Raw genomic sequence first — 22,186 nt, forward strand, 5'->3', positions numbered from 1 at the left:
TCTGTGTACTGAACCTGGCTCGCCTGACTACACATTGTCTGACTACCCGAGTACCCAATCCTAACTGGTCAGTACCCGATCCTAACTGGTCAGTACCCTTTCTTCCATATTGTACTGGATCTTGTCAGCCTGTTATCCGTGTGCATTTATACATTTGACTCCACCGTTATCATCACCCCTGTATTGGTCTTCTGGGATGATTATAGTCCTTGAGACCTGTGTTAGTTCCTGAGACAGTTCAGGTGGCCGCAACCTGCAAGTTCCTGGCAGTGAAGTCCATCCCGCCTTGCGGAGGTTCTTGGTGAACACCGGGGAACTAGACTTCGCGCCCCTGGTCTGCCAGTGCTAATCAGGAATATTACAGGCCTTTAACCCTCAGATCTTAACAGTAGATTAATGTTTTGTAAAGAAAACAACCGCACTTGGTATGTAAATTGATATACATCCCTATGTAGATATATCCATGTGGATATATCTCTATAACTCAGGATATATTGTCTATATTGTTACCTAAGAGTTACGCACTATCACAAAAATTGATTCCAAAGAGTAGAAAGGGAAAAAGAAGTGTATATAGGGGCACTCTGGGATGTAAATCAAAGTATATTAAATAGTATAATCTTTATTAAATAAATTTAAAATAACGAATTATCCTAATCGTGTAAAAGCCAGTGAACTTTTTTATTTTTTACTTTTAAAAAAGGGGGAAAGTGAAAAAGTATGAAATTAAAATTGCAGATCAACCACGATGGCCCTGTTGCCCCATACAATAAATTCATGTATAAACACTTATATTCCTGTCCCTCCTATTGTTATCTGTATGCATATGATTAATACACAATAATTCATTTCTCATTTATTATATAATGATTGTTGTTGGGATATTGTTTTAATTTATTTCAATCACTTTTAATAATTTCCACCATTACTGTAGCTTAACACAATGATATGACCAGGAATAGGTAAAATGACCTCTACTGGTAGTTGTAATAATTACATGTATTAATCTTATTGGAACTCAATTGTCTTATAATAGTCAAGTATCCAGTTAGTTCCTTCCACAGATGATCTCACAATGGTGGACTGAGATCAAATCCCTATATTGCTAGGAACATAATCCTTAGCTTATAAATGTCCAATAGCACATTAGCCGAATCTGACTGTAATGCCACGCTTAAATAACCTACTATATTTACACTATCCTCCCAGAAAATCACGGGGGTAGAGTATAGTAATAACCCTGTATATAAGGGAATAATAATTGGTTAGTGCATGTTTGATATACTAGCTCGAATGATCAAATCAAAGAATTGATAATTGTAACTCAACCTGTGTATAGATATAAAAAAGGCTCCATATAAGTAGGCAAAGGAGCTTAAGGGGACCTAATCCTATTCAGGGGTACAGCCAATGGTGTCGGACCCCTGAAGGTGAAAGTGGTTATAGTAATGGTGCCTGTCCCAACAAACATAGAGATTAGGACGGGCAACAGGACGAATGTCGACGTGCGTTATGAATTAGCAGCTTTGGCAGGGCCTGTACCCCTGTACAGGATTACTACCAAAGCCTGTGTGCTCCACAAGGCTTTCCATGACATGAGAAAGCCGAGATTTGAAAAAACGTGCAAACATAGTCCTAAAACAGCACAGTAGTGCATGCAGGCTTCGTAGTCTTTTATTTCTGACGCTCTTTATTATAAATTATTTTTTATACTTCTTCTGTTCATTTTTGTTGCATATTTATTCTTAAATTAATCTAGTGTATAAGCAATCAGATATTTTCCACTGCATTATACCATACTTTATTATCCTCCCGCATAGTGTTCTTTACCACTTAAACACTCACTGTCCCTAATACTACTTTGTATTAACACTAAAATGTAAGTGTTAACAGAGATCTCTTCCTCTCTGTTTACCATGCAGAGCACTGTGGCACCTTACAAATAAGTGGTAATAATGCTTATCAGATGCTGTCACACATTAGAAAATATGAAACATTTATTTAGGTGAAGACACAGATTACAACTGGAATTGTAACTTAAAGACCTCTCCCTCCCGCCTCTCCTACCCATTACCAGATCGCACCGCCATTAGCTCATATGTGGTTCTCCACGTTTGGTAAAAAGAGGACAATCACTTTGTGGACTTTACTTTTCAGTACAAGTTAAAAGTGCTACCTTAATTTAGATATAGGCATTTGCCCAATAAAAAAATAAAAGTAAAAATGAGTTTATTAACAGTCTAAAACAGAAGATCATTAGAGCCCAGCAACAGCAGTAAAGAAATAGGTGGCTCGGTGGTTACGTGAGAAAATCATGTCTACATAATTCTGTCTTCTCCAAGCCACATTTTTATATGCTGTTCCTGTGACCAGAATAGCAACCAACAGATAACAATTTCCCCAGCAATGTGCTCGTGTTAACTAGAGAAAATTCTTATGTGGATGTGCCCTAAAGGAGAACTCCACCTAAACATTCTTTTAAAACTCAACATTTTAACCTATGCCCTAACCCTTTTCTTCTAGACAAACCCTCAATTTTGCTGAGATTCTCAGTCTGCATACGTGCACGTCGTCTCATTGCCTTCAGACAAACAGGAGAAGCTGTGGGTACTCAGCCTCTGGAGTGCTGCACGACGAGATAGGCCGTCCTTGCAGTGTGAGCTACCTACAAAGCCTACGATGAATGTCATCTTGTATTTCAGGATTATTCACCATGAAACAGATGCACAAACACATGTGAAAGATCTCCAAAAAATGTTCCCTAATGGATACATACATATAAAAACAGTTTGCCATTTTCCATATACAGGTGACTGCTTGTAGACTTTGGCTATAAGTTTTAATTTGGTTTTATAAACAACTAGCTTACCTTAGTACATCGTGCCCGAGAAACTCAAACAATCGGCATATGCTGTCGCCTATTATGGTAGAGCGCAGATGACCCACATGCATTTCTTTGGCAATATTTGGAGAAGAAAAATCAACCACCACCTGAAACAGCAGTTTTATAGAAGTCATTGTGTGCAGTATTAAGCAACATTTACAAACACTTCAGGCGAAAACAGCTTACTCATTGTTGAATATGTTTGTTGAATTATGTAATTTTTAAAATATTAAGGGAACACTGTATTTAAAAAAAAACTTCATATATTGCATTACTGAGTAAACTCTGATTACTGAAGTGTACTGCAATCATATTATTTTAATTAATTTGTCCATTAGGCAGTACTTTTACTTTTAGATTGCAGTAAGCAGGATAGTTTAAGATCCTATGTTTTATTGAACACATAGAAGTATATTTACTAAACTGTGGACTTAAAAAAGTAGAGATGTTGCCTTTAGCAACCAATCGGATTTTAGCTGTCATTTATTTACTACATGCTACAAAATGATAGCTAGAATCTGATTGGTTGCTATAGGTAACATCTCCACTTTTTCAAACCTGCAGTTTAGTAAATATACCCCATAGTCTCCTGTTAGATGCTCTCTTTAGAATGCTGAGCAAATGCAATTAAATTCCTAGGACATTAAGTAGTAGTCTTTAGTTACTTTTGTAGACATGACTTTAAAGTTGAGAAAACCCAATGCTATACTGGAAGAACAAAAGCTGTAGGTTAACATATTAGCAATCAAAAGGCCTGCATGTATGACAGAAATACAGATGTGCAATCCTTTAACTATCCTCAAATTCCAACAAGTACCCTCTGTTCTGTGAGACAGAGATCGACATGCACTTGCACCATGCCTTCACCCATACAGCAAGTTGCAATACATAGAGTCTCCACTGGGTGGTCTATGTACCACTGAAGTTTATACAGTACCTTGCTATTAAGATTGGGTCTGTGACAGTTCCCAATACACCTCTTATGTTTGTCCCACTTTTAAATGTAGCTACATAGGAGGGCTGACAGGGACTGTTAGTGCCCTGTGTAATAATATCTTCTTTTACCTTCTTCCTTTCACCAATTACAGGTGGTTGAACTCCATTAACCAGCAACTTGGACAGTTGTTTTGATATGAAATCCTTTCGTAAGTGGACATTAATGAAGCCTGTTTAGAGAGAATGTTTAGAACATTAAAAATCATTACAATTTAAAGTACTGTAAAAATCTGAGATAAAAACTCCCAAGAACCATTTATATTTTTAACGATTTAAAAAACAGAAATCCATGTCTCATCAAAAATGTATATATGCACCCTCGCACTTACCAGTCCAAACAACTGCAGATCATACATGATGCACAATGTGGTCATTATTTCTGCCACTCACTGCTGGGAGCTATTTTATGATGAAACACAACTAGCACAAGCTTTTGCATGACCTATGGTTTCTTTTGAGAACGTCACAAATATGATGAGCCAGCCAATTACAATTACTGCATTTCACATGGCTATAAAAAGCAGCATGCAACTGAATGACCCTTCAAAGAATAGATCAATACCTGCCTAAAATGATACACCACCTAATGTAAGATAAGAAGGATGTTAGTAGTGACCACAGAGCCCTATGATCAAATCTATACAATTCATGTTTTACACAGGACTATCAGGTAACTTAATACCCTCTGTTACAGGTGCTACATAATATACACACATTACAAAAACAACCAACTAAACATGTTCTAATTTACCTTAATGTCAAAAGAGAAGCCTATTAGGCCATGTTGTAGCTACAGAAACCATCAGTCACACACAAACATACTGATGGTCTATGGCTCCCCACAGCACTTGTTTCTCCTCCTTTTTTTTCCATTTAATGATTGACATGGAGAAGTAGTGGCCCAGGGCCTGCTCTGGCCACTACCTGCCCATCCCTGACTAGTTCAGCTTCCTGTCTTTAGGTCTAGGGTAGGGTGCCTTGGGCCAGCTTCCCTCTCCAACCTTCAGGGGCTGGGGGCCGGCTTCCCAAGTGTGCAGACCCCCTAGAGGTCACAGTATTTAAGTTCTGCAGATAAACCGTGGCAGTGGAAAATTTATGTAATGTGGGGTGGGGTATTAAGTAAATGTAGTGTGTGTGTGGGGGGGGGGGTTTTTCATGTCAAGTATCGGATGGTAGGGGTTATTCATTAAATATGGGGTCTGTTTTTATTAAATGTGGAGGATTTTAATTCTACGGGGGGTTGGTGATGGCTATTAATATTATGTTGTGGCTCATAATGAAATAGGCGCATTTATTAAATGTGAATGCTAGGATGGGAGTATAATAATCCTATTTGTTAAATATGAATGCTATTTAACGTGAGGGGTGGTTGGGGGTGAGGGAAGTTATTTATTAAACACAAATGATTTTACTTTAATGACTGGGTTGGGGGGGTACCTAATTATTAAATGAGAATGCTATTGATTTGAAAATCAGACCAGGTTAGAGGAAAGAAGTCCTAGTGTGCTCACTCGTGATTACTAACACATACCAGGATCTAGGTAAGCAGCCAGAGAGATTACAACTCAGCAGTAAGTAGTCAAAACTGGAATAAAACATGTGCATGCAATTCATGTCACTTATGACTGCCTACAACTTGAGAGGCGGAAAGGGGGAGAGAAGTGTCAGATGTACGTAGGAAACGTACAGCTGAGGGTGTGCTAAGAAGATGTGGCCGATTCAAGTCCTGAGTTTCTCGTTAGTACACCTGTTTTCAGCCATATCACTTGCACCATCTACAGGGCAGTGGTAAGTGGCATAGTGACATGTGTATTAAAGGAAGATTGACTACATAAATACATTGTATGCACAGTACACATTAAAAGCATCTTCATTTATGTATTTAATATAAACAAATATATTTGTTTAAAAATCCATATTTTTATTAATGATTGTACAGTTAAGAGTTCATTTATTTTTCCTGACCTTTCAGTGACCAGACGCTTGTACATATACAGCAGTCTGTTGTGTGCATCTACATACAACAAGTAACGTTTAGTCTAGTGTTTCCAAAACAGTGCAGGTGAAAGTGAAATAATTATACCATCATTGGATATATTACAATGTGTCAGTCAGTAATGAATACACCTGTGCTCCATCAAAGAGACATAGAAAACATGCACTGTTAGGTGGCCAGGAGGACTGGGTTTGGGAAACTCTGGTTTAGACAGAGCGTACTCACAGGCAGATTTAAATGTAAACGAGCATGTGCTTGCTCCAGGGGCCACATCTCCTTGGTACACCACGGTGCACATCCCCACTGTTAAGATAAGCAGTCTCACCAAGTCCTGCTTTTGCAGTTACAAATAGAAGCTAGATAGTTTCTATATGAAACCAAGCAGTCACCCTAGCAGAACATTCTCATCCCTGTTGATGTGGACAAAACGCACCTCATTTGGAAAGAGACCTGTCTGGGAGAATGCAGTAAATGGGGGAAGGAGGCACAGGACAGTATTTTGTGGGCATGAGACAAAGGCTATATATGGCGGCATGAGTTTACTCTTGGTACAGTATTGTATGTGGTTGGCAATGGGTCTGTTAATATGCTCAGACTGTGCTTTGTGGAGGGCATGAGACTAACAACACAGATAAAAAAAAAGACAAGTCATATTTTTGTTTAGTCTTCTTGTGTTTCAGAAGCTTTTTACATTGACTTATTTTGCACATAATGTACCTGGACCAGCAATATCTGTTTTCTCAATCAAGTCATTATTTGGAAGGTTTTTAACAATTTTCTCAGCAATTTCTCGAGGATTCACTTTTTGATCTCTTGCTTTCAGCATCTGAAACAGAATGTACATTCTTTTAGAAGGCACATGAATAAAGTTTACACTTTGACTATCTTCTGAAAATAATATAGACTAAATAAATAACCTCTTTTCACTCACCTTACCTCATTCACTTCTCCTGCAATTAAATCCACATGCAAACAATCACTTAAATACTTTAGGCCCAATCCACCTTACTCGGCACACTCCACCCACCTTATCCTGTACTCCTCAGTCCACCCTCAGTTCATTTTCCAGTAACTGAAGTATCTGCACTCACCCTAGTGCTTGCCCCTTCAACCTATCCCCCCACTGCATGCCCACTTCTTCATTCTGTCTCATTCCCATACTCCTTTAAACATGCATTCATGTCACCAATCCTACAGAAACCATCTCTCGAAACATCCGCTCTCTACGTACCACCCTATTTCTCTCCTCCTTTGCTTCCAAATTACTTGAGCGACCTTGTGCACAACAGTCTATTACACTTTCTCACCTCTTATTCCCTTCTCAACTGTCTTCAATCAGGCTTCCTCCCCCTCACAAAAGTCATCAATGATCTATTTAAGGCACTTCTCTGCTGCATGTGACACTGTTGATCACCCTCTACTCCGGCACACCCTTCATGACATAGTTATATTCTAGCTCACTTTCTACCTATACAACTGCTCTGTGAATGTCTCTACCTCTGGTACATCTTTCCCCTCCATTCCCTCAATCCTTTGGGGTCCTACAAGGCTCTGTTCTCAGCCCTCTTGTTTTGTCACAGCACACCCCTTCTCTTAGTGAACAAATTCGCTCATTAAGCCTCCAGTACCACCTTTACATAGACGGCACCCAGATCTAACGCTCCTTCCCCGACCTCACACCTTCTGTACTACCTTGTATAACCAACGGTCTCTCTGCTATATTCACATGGATGTTCCAACACTATCTAAAACCCAACAAGCTTATCATCTTCCTCCTCCCAGAGTCAACACCTCACTTCAAGTCTCCGTCACTATAAACAACACCACAATTTCCCAAGTCCGCTTTTCCCACTTCGCTCCACTCCTCACATCCCGTTTCTCTCCTAGACCAGTCACCTCAAACTTCAACATATTGCTAGAATACGCCCTCTTACCCAAGAAACAACCAAAACTCTATTTTCTCATCATGTCCTGCCTCAACTACTGCAACTTCCTCCCATCTGGCATTCCTGCTTCACCATCTATCCCAGTTTCAATGCATCCAATATACCGCAGTAAGACTCAAGTACTTCCTCTCTCGCTGCTGCACAACCATCACACCACTCAAATCTCTACATAGACGACCCATGTATTTCTGAATCCAATTCAGATTACTCACCCTCACCTACAAATCCCTCAACACCACCACCCCTTCCTACATCTCAAATCTTATCTGGAATTACACTCTTACATCTGTTACTGACATGCCCTACCTCTCAGTCCTGCCTACACAACTTCCCCCGTGGCACTAACCACTTATTGCCTACCACTCACAAAGACACCCTCCACCAGCCTTCAGATCATTAAACACACTCTGAAAGCCCACCTATTAGAGCACTGGGGACCCTTACAAGTCAATAGTAAGCAATAATACTGATAGAATAACCTTGACTGTAGTTGCTATTCAAAACACAAATCATATACCACCAGAAAATCAGAATATGGCTCTAAGTTTGCCCAGTTCTTTAAAGCCTGTCGAATATAGTAACAAGGTCTTTTCTTTATTATTTCAGTTAACACAAGTGCATCAAGTGTCTAAATTCTGGGAATCTATATAAAAATTATAGTGGTAGAAAACAGAGCCGTCCTGCATAAAGGGACACATGGGGGGGTATTCAATTGTTAGCGAGATCCCCGGAAAACGAGCGCTCGAAAAATATTAGCGTTAATACGGTAATTACTCACTGAATTTCATCTCGCAGCTCCCTGAGCTGCGAGATGAAATTCAGCGATTAAACTACCGTATTAATGGTATTTACGCGCATATTATCGTATTAACGGTAATATTTTTTGAGCGCTCGTTTTTCCGGGGATCTCGCTAACAATTGAATACCCCCCTTGGAATCATGAACTACAAATAACAAAAATTGCTAAAACACTTGGAGATGGTAAAATGTATAAAAGTATTGCAGAGTATTCTGACACTATAAGTACATGAAAACCCAACAGGCCTTGTACGAGCTAAACTACGCATAGGCATAAGAGTTTTTACTATGGAGCAAATAAAAATCTTAACTATTAGAGGAAAACTTTTTCTAAAACATTATTTATTAAATGTAACCAAATTTTGACATTTATTTTACAGGTGGAAACAAGTTCATGATACCTTTACCAGCAAGTACGAAAAACCATTTCTTGCAACAAAAAAAAATGCACAGAGGCTTGTTATGGTATAACGAAGATTCACACTTTACCTGGGTCATTGCCATTGCGCTGTTGCACTGATAGTCACCAAATTTCAGCTGCTGGTTTGGAGTGACTGCCAGAGGGGCATTTTCTAATTCAGGGTATGCAGCTCTGATGGCCCGTCCAAATATCTCCTGGAGTTGTGCATTGATGTTGAGCATACTTTTCCCTGATTTGCCCTTTTCTTCTTGAAGACTCTGTCAAAAAGTCACAAAATACTTAAAAATAGATAAATAACGCTAAAACCCAAAGACACAAACTGTGAAATATATATATACAGGACAGGCTTACAGTGACTTCTAAAGTTGGTCTGTTTTTTCCATCTTTCTCTGATTTTAAATTATGAACACCTTGTATATTTGCAGTTTTACTATTATTATTATTACTGAACCTTACAGAATGTTAATTCGGCACCTCAATAATGTACATGACACATAATGTCTTAATAAAAAATGGCAAATTCAGCATATACATAGAAAAAGCAATATATTGTTGTATAACTTTTTAATAATAATTATCATTTTTGTTCACATATCTTTTCAATATACATTGCAGGGTGTGTGTCTCTGCAAATTGAATAGGGAAACTTGTAGCTGTACATCACAATACTCCACCGGTAACATACACATTTCAGAAGCCATTCACTGGAATTCCCATATACTTAGACAAATCTCCCTTGGCAGGCTTACATGCTCTTGTATCATCATCATCTATTTATATAGCGCCACTAAATCCGCAGCGCTGTACAGAGAACTCATTGACATCAGTCCCTGCCCCATTGGAGCTTACAGTCTAAATCCCCTAACATACACACAGACCGAGAGAGACTAAGGGCAATTTAATAGCAGCCAATTAACCTACCAGTATGTTTTTGGAGTGTGGGAGGAAACCGGAGCACCCGGAGGAAACCCACGCAAACACGAGAACATACAAACTCCACACAGATAAGGTCAGGAATCAAACTCATGACCCCAGTGCTGTAACGCAGAAGTGCTAACCACTAAGCCACCGTGCTGCCCACACTGTATGTTTATATTGTTGAAGAAAGAGAGGGGATAGCTGCATTTAAGGGGCAAGGGCCTCCACCAGCATAATTAGCATTGTGGTGGCTCTCCTGTCTATAGCAATAAACGTGCTCCAGCGTGTAGCTAATGTAGTTTTCCTGCGCCAGTTGGTCAGACTTATGCATGCAAAGACGCACAAGACTGATCTTTAATGAGTCCCAGTGCTTTGTAAGACTCATATACACCTAAATATGCAATAACGTGATCTCTGAGGTCAACAAATCCTAAGCATCTACAAACAAACAGAAAAGTTGAGCACGGATACCTTACGCAGAATGTTTAAGCGGTACTTCAGCTTGGAGTTCTCTTCCCTCAGTCCTTCTAAGCCTGGCGAGTCACCCACAAATGGAAAGTTTCTCAAGAGTTCTATTTCAGCAGTCAGGGACTTGATCTTTGATTCCTAGTAAGGTGAGAGACAGAAAGTCCTTTCACATATGTGGCAAACATTGATCAACACACAAAATGAAATTGACAAAGAACCCTAAAGTGTTTCTTAATTACAACTAAAAGGCACACCTTGTCTAAAGTTTCACACACTTAGCTAAAATACATCAAAATAAACTCTGAAGCCATAAGCGGTCATCAGGTGTCAAATAAAAAGCTGGATTTGAGTCTGAATGCATTTAATGTATTTTAATCTTTAAAATAAATACAATCATCTGTGACAAACCCCACAGCTGGTTAATGCATTTCCAAACAAGGGTTCATCAAGGGAAGATCAATAAATAAGCAAAGCAAATCTGAAAAAAAAAAGAAAAGCCCTAAATGGTAATAAAATGGAGAGAATAAGGCACAACTGAGAAACTGTCTATAACATTACGTTCCCAAAACCACTCATCCATGCAAGAAGGCATTTTTAAGGGAGACTACGGTCTTCCGTGGCAGAAGTAAGAGAAACTGTCAATGGGACAACAGTCTGGGGCACTTCAAAAATGTGCGTTTTATGGCAGGGTGGCAAAAAGAAAACAATTCTTGGATAAAATTCACAGTATGTCTCATCTAGAATTTACCAGAATGCATGTGGAAGAGCATTATACCAAGTGAAGGCAGATCCTATGCTATGATGAGACCAATAGTGAACATTTTGGCCTCAATGCTAAGTGCCTCATCCCCAAAACATTAGTCATACCTTGGTGGGAGCATAATGCCATGAGAAAGTGTCAAATCTAGGACATGGGAGAAGAACTATATTCCAGCAGGAGAGTGACCCAAAGCATACAGTAAAAGTCACATTGCAGTAGCTTAAATACAAATAAAAAAAAACCTGAAAACAAATGTCATGGAGTGGCTCAGTGAAACCCTAGATTTCTGTACTTCACCAGACCCCATCCAATCTGACGAAACTTGAAGAATGGGCAAATGAGTGTCCAGATGTGAAAAGCTGATAAACTTATCAAAGGAGACTGACAGCTGTAGCTGAGCTGCAGTAAAACATACTTCTACCACATGTAAAACCAGAGGGAAGGCGGTGTGTGTACTATTATCATCATCAACATTTATTTATATAGCGCCAGCTTTATTTTTTTTACATTACATCTTTTATGTTTAATAAAGTTGAATTTCCAAATAGTTGTGGGAATTATTTTGTCTCAGAGGCTGTGGAAAGGGGTGTGAGTAGGGGGATTTACCAGAAGCAGCAATATCCCTGGTAGGGCTGTGATTGAAGGTTCTAATTCATCCTTCCGCAGTATCAATCGAATTATAGGAAGCAGCACGGGCAAAGCCCTGAATGCAGGAGTGAGGAGGTGATAGGTGATGAGGAGATGCAAAGGTCACTGACAGAACATAGTCAGCAAGTATGTGAGATTTTCTTGACAAGGTCAGAGATGTAGGAGGCAAAGTCATTAAAGAGGGCTTTATAAGTGAGGGTAAATAACTTGTATTGTATTCTGGAGGGAATGGGGAGTCAATGGAGGATTCTGCAGAGAGTCACAGTGGGAGAGGAATGTTGAGAGTAAACATTAATGGTGGCCCCGCATTCAGATTTCAGGGGGGACAGACATTTGTCAGGCAAGCCAGAGAGGAGAAGAGTACAATATTCAAGGTGGGAGATGACAAGAACATGGATGTTGGTCTTGGTGATATCCAGGGAGAGGAAACAGTGAATCTTGGCAATGTTGGGGACTGGATGTGAAACTGAGGGCGGTGTCAATGATGACCCCCAGTCAGCGTGGGTGGGAGAGGGTGACACCATCAACCTTAAGGGAGATAAGAGGAGGGGATGTGACGCTTGGCAGTGGAAAATTGACGAGCTCAGTTTTGGATATGTTGAGCTTGAGGTAATGTCCAACCAGGTGGAGACTATGGAACATGCACCTGTTATAGCAATGAATGTGGCTGAAATAGCCAAATACACAAATTTGATGGGGTGTCTACATACTTTTGCCCATGTATGGCCTAAGTCATTACAGAAAGTAAGGCAAAAGAAAAAAAAAGAGTAAATGTTCTCTGTGACAAACCGTGTTACAATGCAAGGGCTGCAAATTTGTTTATTATTTTGCACAGAAGTCAAATACTGGCTGTTTTTTCATGCAGCACACAAATACTTGATAGCTTTATTTTTAAACTGAAATTTCAAGTTTATCTAGGACATGTCCTTCCCCAACTATAAATCTGTCCCCGCATTTTAAATTTACCTCCCCCTCCAATGCAACATGGTTTTGCAAAGTTACTCCTTTTTTATGGTTTGCTCTCTTTAATGACTCAGGCCTGTAGTGTATAAGATTGTTATGAGCAGAACTGAAGATTTGAGATTGAGTTGTGAAATTGGTAAACTTTATCTCCTTCCCTTTTGAATGCCAGTTTCCTTGTGAAGTATGATTGATAATGAGCAACATATTGTGTTTAGCTGCCAGGTAAATATTAATAGATTGAATTATATTATATTTTATTTGAATGTGTGACATATGGGAACATTTATGCTGATCACACAATTCTCTGATATGGCTGGCATTGTAGTCAATACTGCTGCATGTGTGTTTACAAAATAAGGACAATACCAGGAACTAATACAATTAAAATTGGTCAGATCATTTTAATTTGCCTGTAAATTTGGTCAGCACACAATTTCTATATGCCGACTAACAGGCCCCCAATAATATCCTGTCACTTAGGATATGCCCAATTCATGCATATGCAAAATAGAAAAATGTGAATTGAAATGACAGGTTTCCTTATGTAGAGGTCAAATGAAAGTATTACATTAAGAAAATACATTCATTAGAAGCTGTAGAGGGGGAGATTAGCAGCACAAATCGGATACTATAACTTGTTTACCTTTTATTTTGTAGAGAAAAATACAAGGAATAGTTCAAATGTGGAAACAATAATTTATATTTAACTCCAGTTTATAAGCCAATGTCTGTGACAAGGAGGTTGTTGTAAATACTAGTATTCAAAACAGTCAATTTTTGCAGCATTGCTTCTAGTTACAAATACATCCAATATATTAAACTGTTTTTTCCCACATTAAATGACTAATTACAGAGGAAAGGAGTGTACAGTTTTTATTTCCAAACTGTTATCTGTAACTTTTATTAACTTTTTATTCATTCAAGGGACAGGTGACATTAACACAGCAAATGATATCCACTAACATAAGTTCATAACCAAAGTCTTACAACCCTCTAAACAAATACATTCAACTCTAACAACGTGCTGGGGACTTCTGTGCGAGCTTATATACAATAATTAGTTGCCCAGTAAATTACATTCACCAGTAAAGTAACTGTATGACCTATGTGCTCTTTGAAGAGTAGCTGTGAAACTTTGATCATTAAACAACTGTATATACTGACTGTCAATAATGTTGAAACCACCCACAAATATTTTATTCTTTTCAAGTTAATGAACTGTAACTAGTGCCCCGTGCAAAGCTGTCCCACATGTTACTCTCCATAGAGAGAACCGTGCCGGCAGCCTCCGTACAGGGACCACAGACAGCACACACGTCCCCCCCTCTAGCAGCACACCGGCTGCTGTCCGGGTCTGACCTGCTCTCGCAGCCTCTCCTCATAGCGACCCAACAGCCCCTCCATCCTCCGCTCACATTAACACCGTGGAGAAAAAGGCCGGGGCCGGAAGCCACGTCATGTACACCAGGCAGAGGGGGGAGGAGGCCGGGCCGTGTCATTCACCAGGCGGAGGGGGGAGGAGGCCGGGCCGTGTCATTCACCAGGCGGAGGGAGGAGGAGAGGAGGCCGGGCCGTGTCATACACCAGGCGGAGGGGGGAGGAGGGAAGGCTGGTGTCAGACCTCACAGCCGGAAGTGGGGCCGGCCAATGCAGCGCATAAATTTATCTCGGCCATTTACTGGCGCAGTTGGCGAACTTTTTGGAGACTGGTGCACAGGGGAAATGATTAGTATATATTAACCAGAAGACCAGTTCTGCAGCCCAGCTCCAAGAACCAGTCAGAACTTCATGGTATAATAATTTGTGTTCTAGCTCTCTGCCCACCACAGTGTTATGATGCAGTCACATCATCATGTGGCCGTGAGTGATCATGGGTTCCACTTCCATCCACTGCCCAGTGCTAGGAAGGTCATGGGATCTATCAGCTGTATTTTACTAACCTTTATTTATGTAGAACTAACACATTACTCTGCACTTTACAAAGAATGTTAAATAATTCCCATTAGTACAGGGTAGGATTACATTAAACTAGGCAAAAAACTGGTTTGCCCCACACATCACCTGTAATCTCTGGCAAAATTCCTTACCCATGGCACAACCTTGCACCATTATATAATATCACTCTACTTTACTTTACTTTGCTTTTTTGATAGTTTATTTTTATTGGATTTGGAGAGTGTCAACTACCTCTCTCTGACGCTGGATGTTTTCAGGGGCAGGGGGGGCAGGTCCCATAGTGGGCTACCTGATAATGCCTCTTGGCTGCTATGCAAAGTTATGTAGTGTGCTACCACCCCTTGGATTTTCCACTGTGCTAGAGGCAGAGTGGAGTAGTGTTGAGAGTTACACTGGTTACCCACCAACTTCACAATGATTCAGAGATGGTGATATTTATAAACAATTTGCACCCGCAGGCACTACAGTAAATAAAAAAACATAACAAAAATGCATACTGGGGATTCAGCTTTGCATAAATTCCCTCCTCTGCACCTTACAGTCTAAATTCTATGCAAAACAAACATACATTAGGGATAATTTCATCAGAAGCTAATTAACCTATCGGTATGTTTTTTTTTGGACTGCAGGAGGAAATTGGAGCACCCGGAGCAAACTCACAAATGCGCAGAACATGAACCCACAACACAGATAGTGTCCTGGTCAGAACACTTCTCCCAAGTGTAGCAATGTGATTTAAGCCATGAACCAACTTTTTCAAAATATTGTGCTGAAGTTAGTTCTCTTCCCCTATGATGCCCCACCATACTTGCCAACTCTCCCGGTATGTTCGGGAGACCCGCAGAATTAGAGCCAAAATGCCACGATTCTAAGGGAATTGCGGCATTTGACCCAAAATAATGTGGTTTCGTATGCCCACCTCCCCCCAGCAGCTACCGGACACCGACTGCAAGAATATGACAAGTATGCCCCACCAGCCTTTCAAACTTTGTCTCAAAAGTGAGCCACTGAGATTTTCACTTTGATCTAAAATGAAGAAAATAAATGAGCCCTTTGACATAACTGCTAGTCCTAATCTTTGCAAGTCCAACACTGTTTAAAGATATATGTAAAAATCTCTCTATCCTCCCACAAATCTAATGCCTCTGTTTTACTACCCAAACATCATGCCTTACTTCCCCCCCCCCCCCAAACTTCATGCTTCACCACCTTAACCTCCTTTTTTAAACTCCCTCCAACCTCAGCTCTTTTATCAACTCTTCCACACCTCATTCCTCAATTTTTAACCCTACACACCTCATGCTTCTGTTTTAACCTCCTTACATACCCTATGACTCCACTTATAAACCCCACACACTCCTCAATGTTTAACTTCTTCCCACCTATGCTTTCCCTTTTTAAACCCCTTTACAATACACAGAAATACACACACATACCTCAGGGCTTTCAGAAGATCTACTTCGTTCTTCCACTTGCTTGCTCAGTTCATCCCACTACACCCATAAAGCTGATGTAACCTATTGCAACCACCAGCTTTAGCTTTCATTTTCTTAATACTGTACTACTAGATAAATGTCCTGTTAAGTTTCCATAAGCTTTTTCTAAGCACAATTGAGCTAGAAAGAAGGATGTACAGATAATATGAATGACTTATTGCCAAGTATACATACATACTCATTTGTGTACAATTGCAATATATCAAAATGTCCATTTTTTTACTTTTTGAACTTCAGGGGTTTCAAAGTTCATCATTGGCTGTAATCTAGTAGACATAGTTGGGTGTAATGTATTGGACATTGGTAGTGTAACAGAGAGAGAGGGGTTATTCCTCTGGGAGAGGAATAAGCTATGTGGATGACAGTCTGCAGGTAAAAGGCTACAGACCAAGTTACCAGGTGTGGCACTGCACTTGGGTTCAGTAACATACAGGTCTGAGACATATGTGTTACAAGCTGAAGTGTAAAATGTAGTTTTACTTGCGTTCTTTCACAGTTGTTTTTTCACAGCTGACAAGGTGTGTCTGTTACAGAACATCTACAGGGAACTCCTTGTAAAGGCTGTAGAAGTCGAATAATTATAGTCGGCTAAATGAATTAATATTGTTAAACCGTGCGATTGCAATTAGTATGCCACGTCTTAATGACGCAATCACATGGGAAAACAACACTTACACTTACATTTGTAAATAGTACACATTTAATAAAGTTCCAGCTCACATCAGTTTATTAGTAAAACCTAAAGGTTATTTATGCAAACTTAGATTTACATTACAGGTATTTATGGATCAGGTCCTAAGAAATGTATAGTGTTTGGTCTTATATCATTCCTCATTTCACCAGTAGAAATCCGGTTTCAGCGGCTAAGCGATCAGACACTGTGATCGCTAGTTATGATTATTATAAGATTGATACTCTATAATACTGTTGGCAGCACATTTTTATAGGTTGGGTTAATCTGGATTAGGTTGGTTCCCTCAGGCACAACATGTGCTCAGATGCTGGAGTGAGCTGTCCCCACCTTTGGAGAGGAATCCTTTGAGCTAACCTATGATCTGCATTGTATTGGACCGACTTGACCCCTTGACTAATGTAAAAAGACCTTAGTTTATCTTTGTATTCATTGTGACATCATCACTGGGTTTTTGTTAACCCAAACTGCACAGAAAGTCACTGGACAGTAGTGATGGGAAATCTAGTTCATTTGGGGGATTAGTTCATTCTGATCTAGTTCGCTCAAAAGATTAGTACAGTTAGTTTATTTAGTACAGTTGTTCATTTAGTTCAGTTAATTCATTTAGTCCACTAGCTCTGAAACACTGGTGAGAGAAGTGATTGGAAACATAGATATGAGTTATAGTCCTGTTATAATAATTAGATATGTTTAATTTGTCTGATTATTACTATTATTATTATCATTTATTTGTTGGGCGCCACAGGGTTTTCGCTGCGCCTTACATAATACGAACAGTAGACCACACAGGGTAAAACATCACAGAACAATAAACACTAAGTACCAATGCTTAAGAAACTCCGGGCAGACATGGAGTGAGGGCGGAGCAGAAGAGTCGGTATGAAGACAGGAGGGGAGAGGGGCCCTGCTCATGCGAGCTTACGTCCTAAGGGAGGGTGGACAAAACAGGCACAAAGGGAGGCAGTGATGCAAGGGAGAAAAAGGGACCAGGGGAGAGGAGGGAGAACAAGCAGGTTGGATGAGGGGTTAAGTGGATGGTTTGTAGGCTTTCAGGAACAGGTGAGTTTTGAGTGCCCGTTTGAAGGAGCACAGATTGGGAGTGAGACGGATGGAGCGAGGGAGGTCATTCCAGTGCAGGGGGGCAGCTCGGGAGAAGCCTTGGACTCGGGAGTGGGAAGAGGTAATAAGAGTGGAGGAGAGGCGACGGTCGTTTGCCGAGCACAGGGAGCGAGCGGGAGTATGAATGGTAAGGAGGTTAGAGATGTAGGGAGCAGTAGACTGGGAGAGAGCTTTGTAAGTGGTAGTAAGGAGTTTAAAGAGGATTCTGAAAGGGAGCCAGTGTAAGGCCTGGTAGAGAGGGGAGGCAGAGGAGGAGCGACGTGAGAGAAAGATAAGTCTTGTAGCTGCATTCAGTACAGATCGGAGCGGGGCGAGATGGGAGAGAGGGAGGCCAGTGAGGAGGAGGTTGCAGTAGTCCAGGCGGGAGATGATGAGTGCATGGATGATGGTTTTGGTGGCGTCTAGTGAGAGGAAGGGTCAGATGCGGGCGATGTTGCGCAGTTGTAAGCGACAGGCTTAAGCAAGGGATTGGATGTGGGGGGCAAAAGAGAGAGAGGAGTCAAGGGTGACACCCAGGCAACGGAGTTGGGTGACAGATGAGATGGTAGTGTTGTTAACAACGAGAGAGGTTGTGGTGAGAGGGGAGTCTGGAAGGAGGAAAGACTATGAGGTCTGTTTTGGAGATGTTAATTTTGAGAAAGCGTGAGGACATCCTGGAGGAGATGGCAGAGAGGCAGTCAGATACACGAGAGAGGAGGGTGGACGAGAGATCAGGAGAGGAGATGTAGAGTCTAATGTCGTCAGCATAAAGGTGATACTGAAGACCAAAGGAGGAGATGAGCGCACCAAGGGAGGAAGTGTAGAGCGAAAAGAGAAGGGGGCCGAGAACAGTGCCCTGGGGGACTCCTACTTGGAAGGGCGTGGGGGCGGTGGAAGAGCCGGACGTGGAGACAGAGAAGGTGCGGTTTGCAAGGTAAGAGCAGAACCAGGCGTGGACAGAATCCGTGATCATTTTTAATGTTTTAAAAAGGGCAATCACTTATACAACACACAAGCAGTGTCATGTTGAGCTCTGCAAAGTTAATAAGATTTTCATAAATTATTTTTTACTTACACATAATGGAAATGAGAAATACCCAAATGCAGAGTACTATGTAGTGTCACTTTTTTGCATTTAAAATTCAGTCATTAGAAAATCAACTTAACTTTTCCACTTTATCTGTCTTGAAGGTTTAATACATCTCCCCTATATATGGTGGAGTAAACATAACTACAGTATATAGCATGCAGCGCTCGGCTCTGTGTCTTGAGCTGACAGGGAAGATATCCTGTGACTTGAGCTAAATGATTCAAATGATCTAAATGAACTATTGAGCCACGAGAATGACTCATGACTATACAGTTCAGTGATCAGCTCCAGATTCCCACACTATGTCTGAGCACAGCAGTGCCACCTGTGTTAGTTTAGAGATACTGACTCATGAGTATTACATGAGAGAGCTGAATAGCAGTGTTGCTGTAGTAGCACTTACAAACCCAGTAGCATATTTAGCACAGATGAGTATAGGGGGAGGGGAGTTCAGGGCCCAGTACCAAAGCCGGAATCAAGAGTAATAGGACAGTGATTTTATTACAAAAAGGTGAGTAGCGGGAACATACAGACACTCTCAATCATACATAGGCTTTAGCTAGTCAGTGCAGTTTCACACGTTTTTTAATTAAATTTATATTTCATGAACTGTGTTGTGCTTTCTACTTTCATTTTACAGTTAAGAACTAAAGAGACCGTGTCCGTGAGACAGAGAGTTAGCCTGCTGGAGCTGCAGTGCTTTATCTCTGTCTAACTGTTCTCACTTGTTTTAGTTCATGATGAACTAATCTTTGCCAGAGCTGTGAACTAAATGAGTTAGTTCACTTTGAAGATTAGTTCACTTTGAGCTGATCATTGTTGAACCATGACTACTGGACAGTATGATTCATTCTCTTTGCTAACTCAGACTTCAGAACTAATGGCTGAAACCTAGACACCAGTGCGCTATGCGTAATGTATTCGGATATACTTTCCTGTATATTGTTATGTCTTTTTATGCATCATCATGGTTTGCTGTAATTCTGCTATATTTTGCTTTTAAATCTCTTTGTGTGTTGGAACCACATTAATCACATTGGACAATGTTTATTGGTAGCGAAAATCCGAACATAACAAGCGGGAGTGTTGGCTGTCCGTCAAGCCAAGGCTGTGAGAGGAGTCTCAAGTATACAAACCTGAACTGCATATGTGCAGGGCGACCGATGCCATTAGTGGCCACTGACCAGATAGGGAAACTGGGACTAGTAATTGGTAGGTTGCCTGGTGTTCTCCTGACGAAGTGATGATGTGTATACTATTATGGATAAAATAAAAGCTCTTAATTCAAGCAAGAAGTTGTGTGTGAATCACATGAGGAGGGTGCCTGTGTCACAAGAAGGGAGCTCTTGCCACACAATCTATAGCCTGTTTTACATTGATCAGTGTAATATAGGGGTGAGCGGGTTCGGATTTTTGAAATCCGAACAGTGCCGCTCCGAGCCCGGATCCGAGCACTGTTCGGGAATTCCCGCCTGACGCAAAACTCAGAACGAGGCAAAACGTCATCATCCTGCCATAGGATCTCGCGATTCATATTATTCCCCGCTTCCCGCCACCATCTTCACTCAGGCATTGGAGAGGGAAGAGGGAGGGTGTGTGGTGGTGTCCTCTGTCCTGCTCAGTCCAGTGGTGCTGTCCGGTGCTCTGTCCTGCTCAGTCCAGTGGTGCTGTCCTGTGCTCTGTCCTGCTCAGTCCAAAACCTAAAACCTTGAGGGGGGTGTTTTGGCAAAACCCATTAGAACCCAAAACCTTAAGGTAATCAGAACCCAAAACGCGAAAAAAGTGGCCGGTGCACATCCCTAGTGTAATATGACTTTTTTTTAAAAAAAAATTACAATATCATATGATTGTACTATTTTAGAGTGGTGTGGGCACTTGCGTAACTGCAACTCCAGTCCGCAGAGTAAAATATGAATTTGGAATAGCACAGAGCAGAAAAGATATTTCCACACAAAATGGAAATTCAGTTTAGGGTGGATTATCAGAATGTATACCTGACCTCAAAAGTTTTCTTTCCTGGGTCCATATCTCAAAGTTTGGCATGTCCCTTGACATCTAGTATGCTCCCATCACAACTCTGCTGGCAGAGTGTTCTTAGTCAACAACATGCTGCTTGTCTGAAAAAGGATCTAATTGTCAGGAGCGAAGAGAATCCAGTGATCACTGATGCTCTTTCCTCGCTCCTACTATCCCATTTTAGCAGAAAGACTGATCAATAGAATGTTGCCAGCAAGAGCATGTTGCAATGTGTGTAAATGCAGCACAAAACATTTGGGGGGACAGCGGATTTCCTCAACAGCAGACACCAAAGAGGGAAACTTTTGCAATGAGGTTACTTGTAATACTTCTCTCAAAACTGAATTTTCATGCTCTCTAATCCAGGTTTTATTGGGTAGCAGGGTTTCCAGAGCCACTGCGCCATTGCTACGGCAGGCGGTACTAATATGGATTACGATGCAGGTGGCTGTAAATGGCAATCCCGACATACCTATTTAGGATAACTCTGCTCTTGCTGCATTTTATAAGCTGGGGTGTTTTCATACCTGGTGAGATGTGGGTGTGACTTTTCCTTGGCCAACTATATGTCAACAACACTTTGAAGTCATTTGCATAGCTGCAACAGGACTTTCCCCTTCCTCATCGATTGGTTTATAGTTATTTGCAGCTGAGGTATGATTGGAAAACTGTCAGTCTCACCAGTAGTTTTAGTCCAACCGCTCTCAGGTCCAAGCCCTGCCCCATCAGGTGGGTTCCATTAAAACAATTTCCATTCCATATGCTAATGTCCTTCCTTGTATAGGGTTTACTTCTCTCCGGCTTTCCCAAATGAGTGCCAGGGCTAATTCTAAGAGGTACATTTATCAAGCTGCAAGTTTCCGGTGGGTTTGAAAAGTGGAGATACTGCCTATAGCAACTAATCAGATTATAGCTGTCATTTTGTAGACTGTACAATACTGAATAAATAATAACTACAATCTGGTTGCTATAGGCAACATCTCTACTTTTAAATCCCATCGGAAACTTGCAGCTTGCTAAATTTAAAAATGTACTATG

The 22,186-nt window shown here is 40.8% G+C and overlaps 1 protein-coding gene and 1 long non-coding RNA gene across 2 annotated transcripts in view; one reads left to right on the forward strand and one right to left on the reverse strand.

Moving 5' to 3' along the window:
• The window catches only part of RARS1 (arginyl-tRNA synthetase 1), a 33,464-nt gene extending 19,201 nt beyond the window's left edge, over positions 1 to 14,263 (reverse strand). Inside the window, exons 1-6 of the mRNA XM_075209821.1 lie at positions 14,158 to 14,263; positions 10,431 to 10,565; positions 9,110 to 9,298; positions 6,594 to 6,702; positions 3,950 to 4,050; positions 2,870 to 2,991 (exon numbers count right to left, since the gene is read on the reverse strand). Coding sequence (XP_075065922.1) covers positions 2,870 to 2,991; positions 3,950 to 4,050; positions 6,594 to 6,702; positions 9,110 to 9,298; positions 10,431 to 10,565; positions 14,158 to 14,202 — 701 coding nt within the window. The 5' untranslated portion in view covers positions 14,203 to 14,263. The remainder of the gene's footprint in view (positions 1 to 2,869; positions 2,992 to 3,949; positions 4,051 to 6,593; positions 6,703 to 9,109; positions 9,299 to 10,430; positions 10,566 to 14,157) is intronic.
• Positions 14,264 to 14,381: 118 nt separating this feature from the next.
• LOC142152813 (uncharacterized) lies at positions 14,382 to 15,816 on the forward strand. The gene is made up of 2 exons (XR_012691399.1): positions 14,382 to 14,589; positions 15,384 to 15,816. It is a non-coding gene; the product is annotated as an uncharacterized LOC142152813 (long non-coding RNA).
• The last annotated feature ends 6,370 nt before the right edge of the window (positions 15,817 to 22,186 follow it).

This window comes from Mixophyes fleayi, chromosome 4, assembly GCF_038048845.1.
Source record: "Mixophyes fleayi isolate aMixFle1 chromosome 4, aMixFle1.hap1, whole genome shotgun sequence".
NCBI lineage: Eukaryota > Metazoa > Chordata > Amphibia > Anura > Limnodynastidae > Mixophyes > Mixophyes fleayi.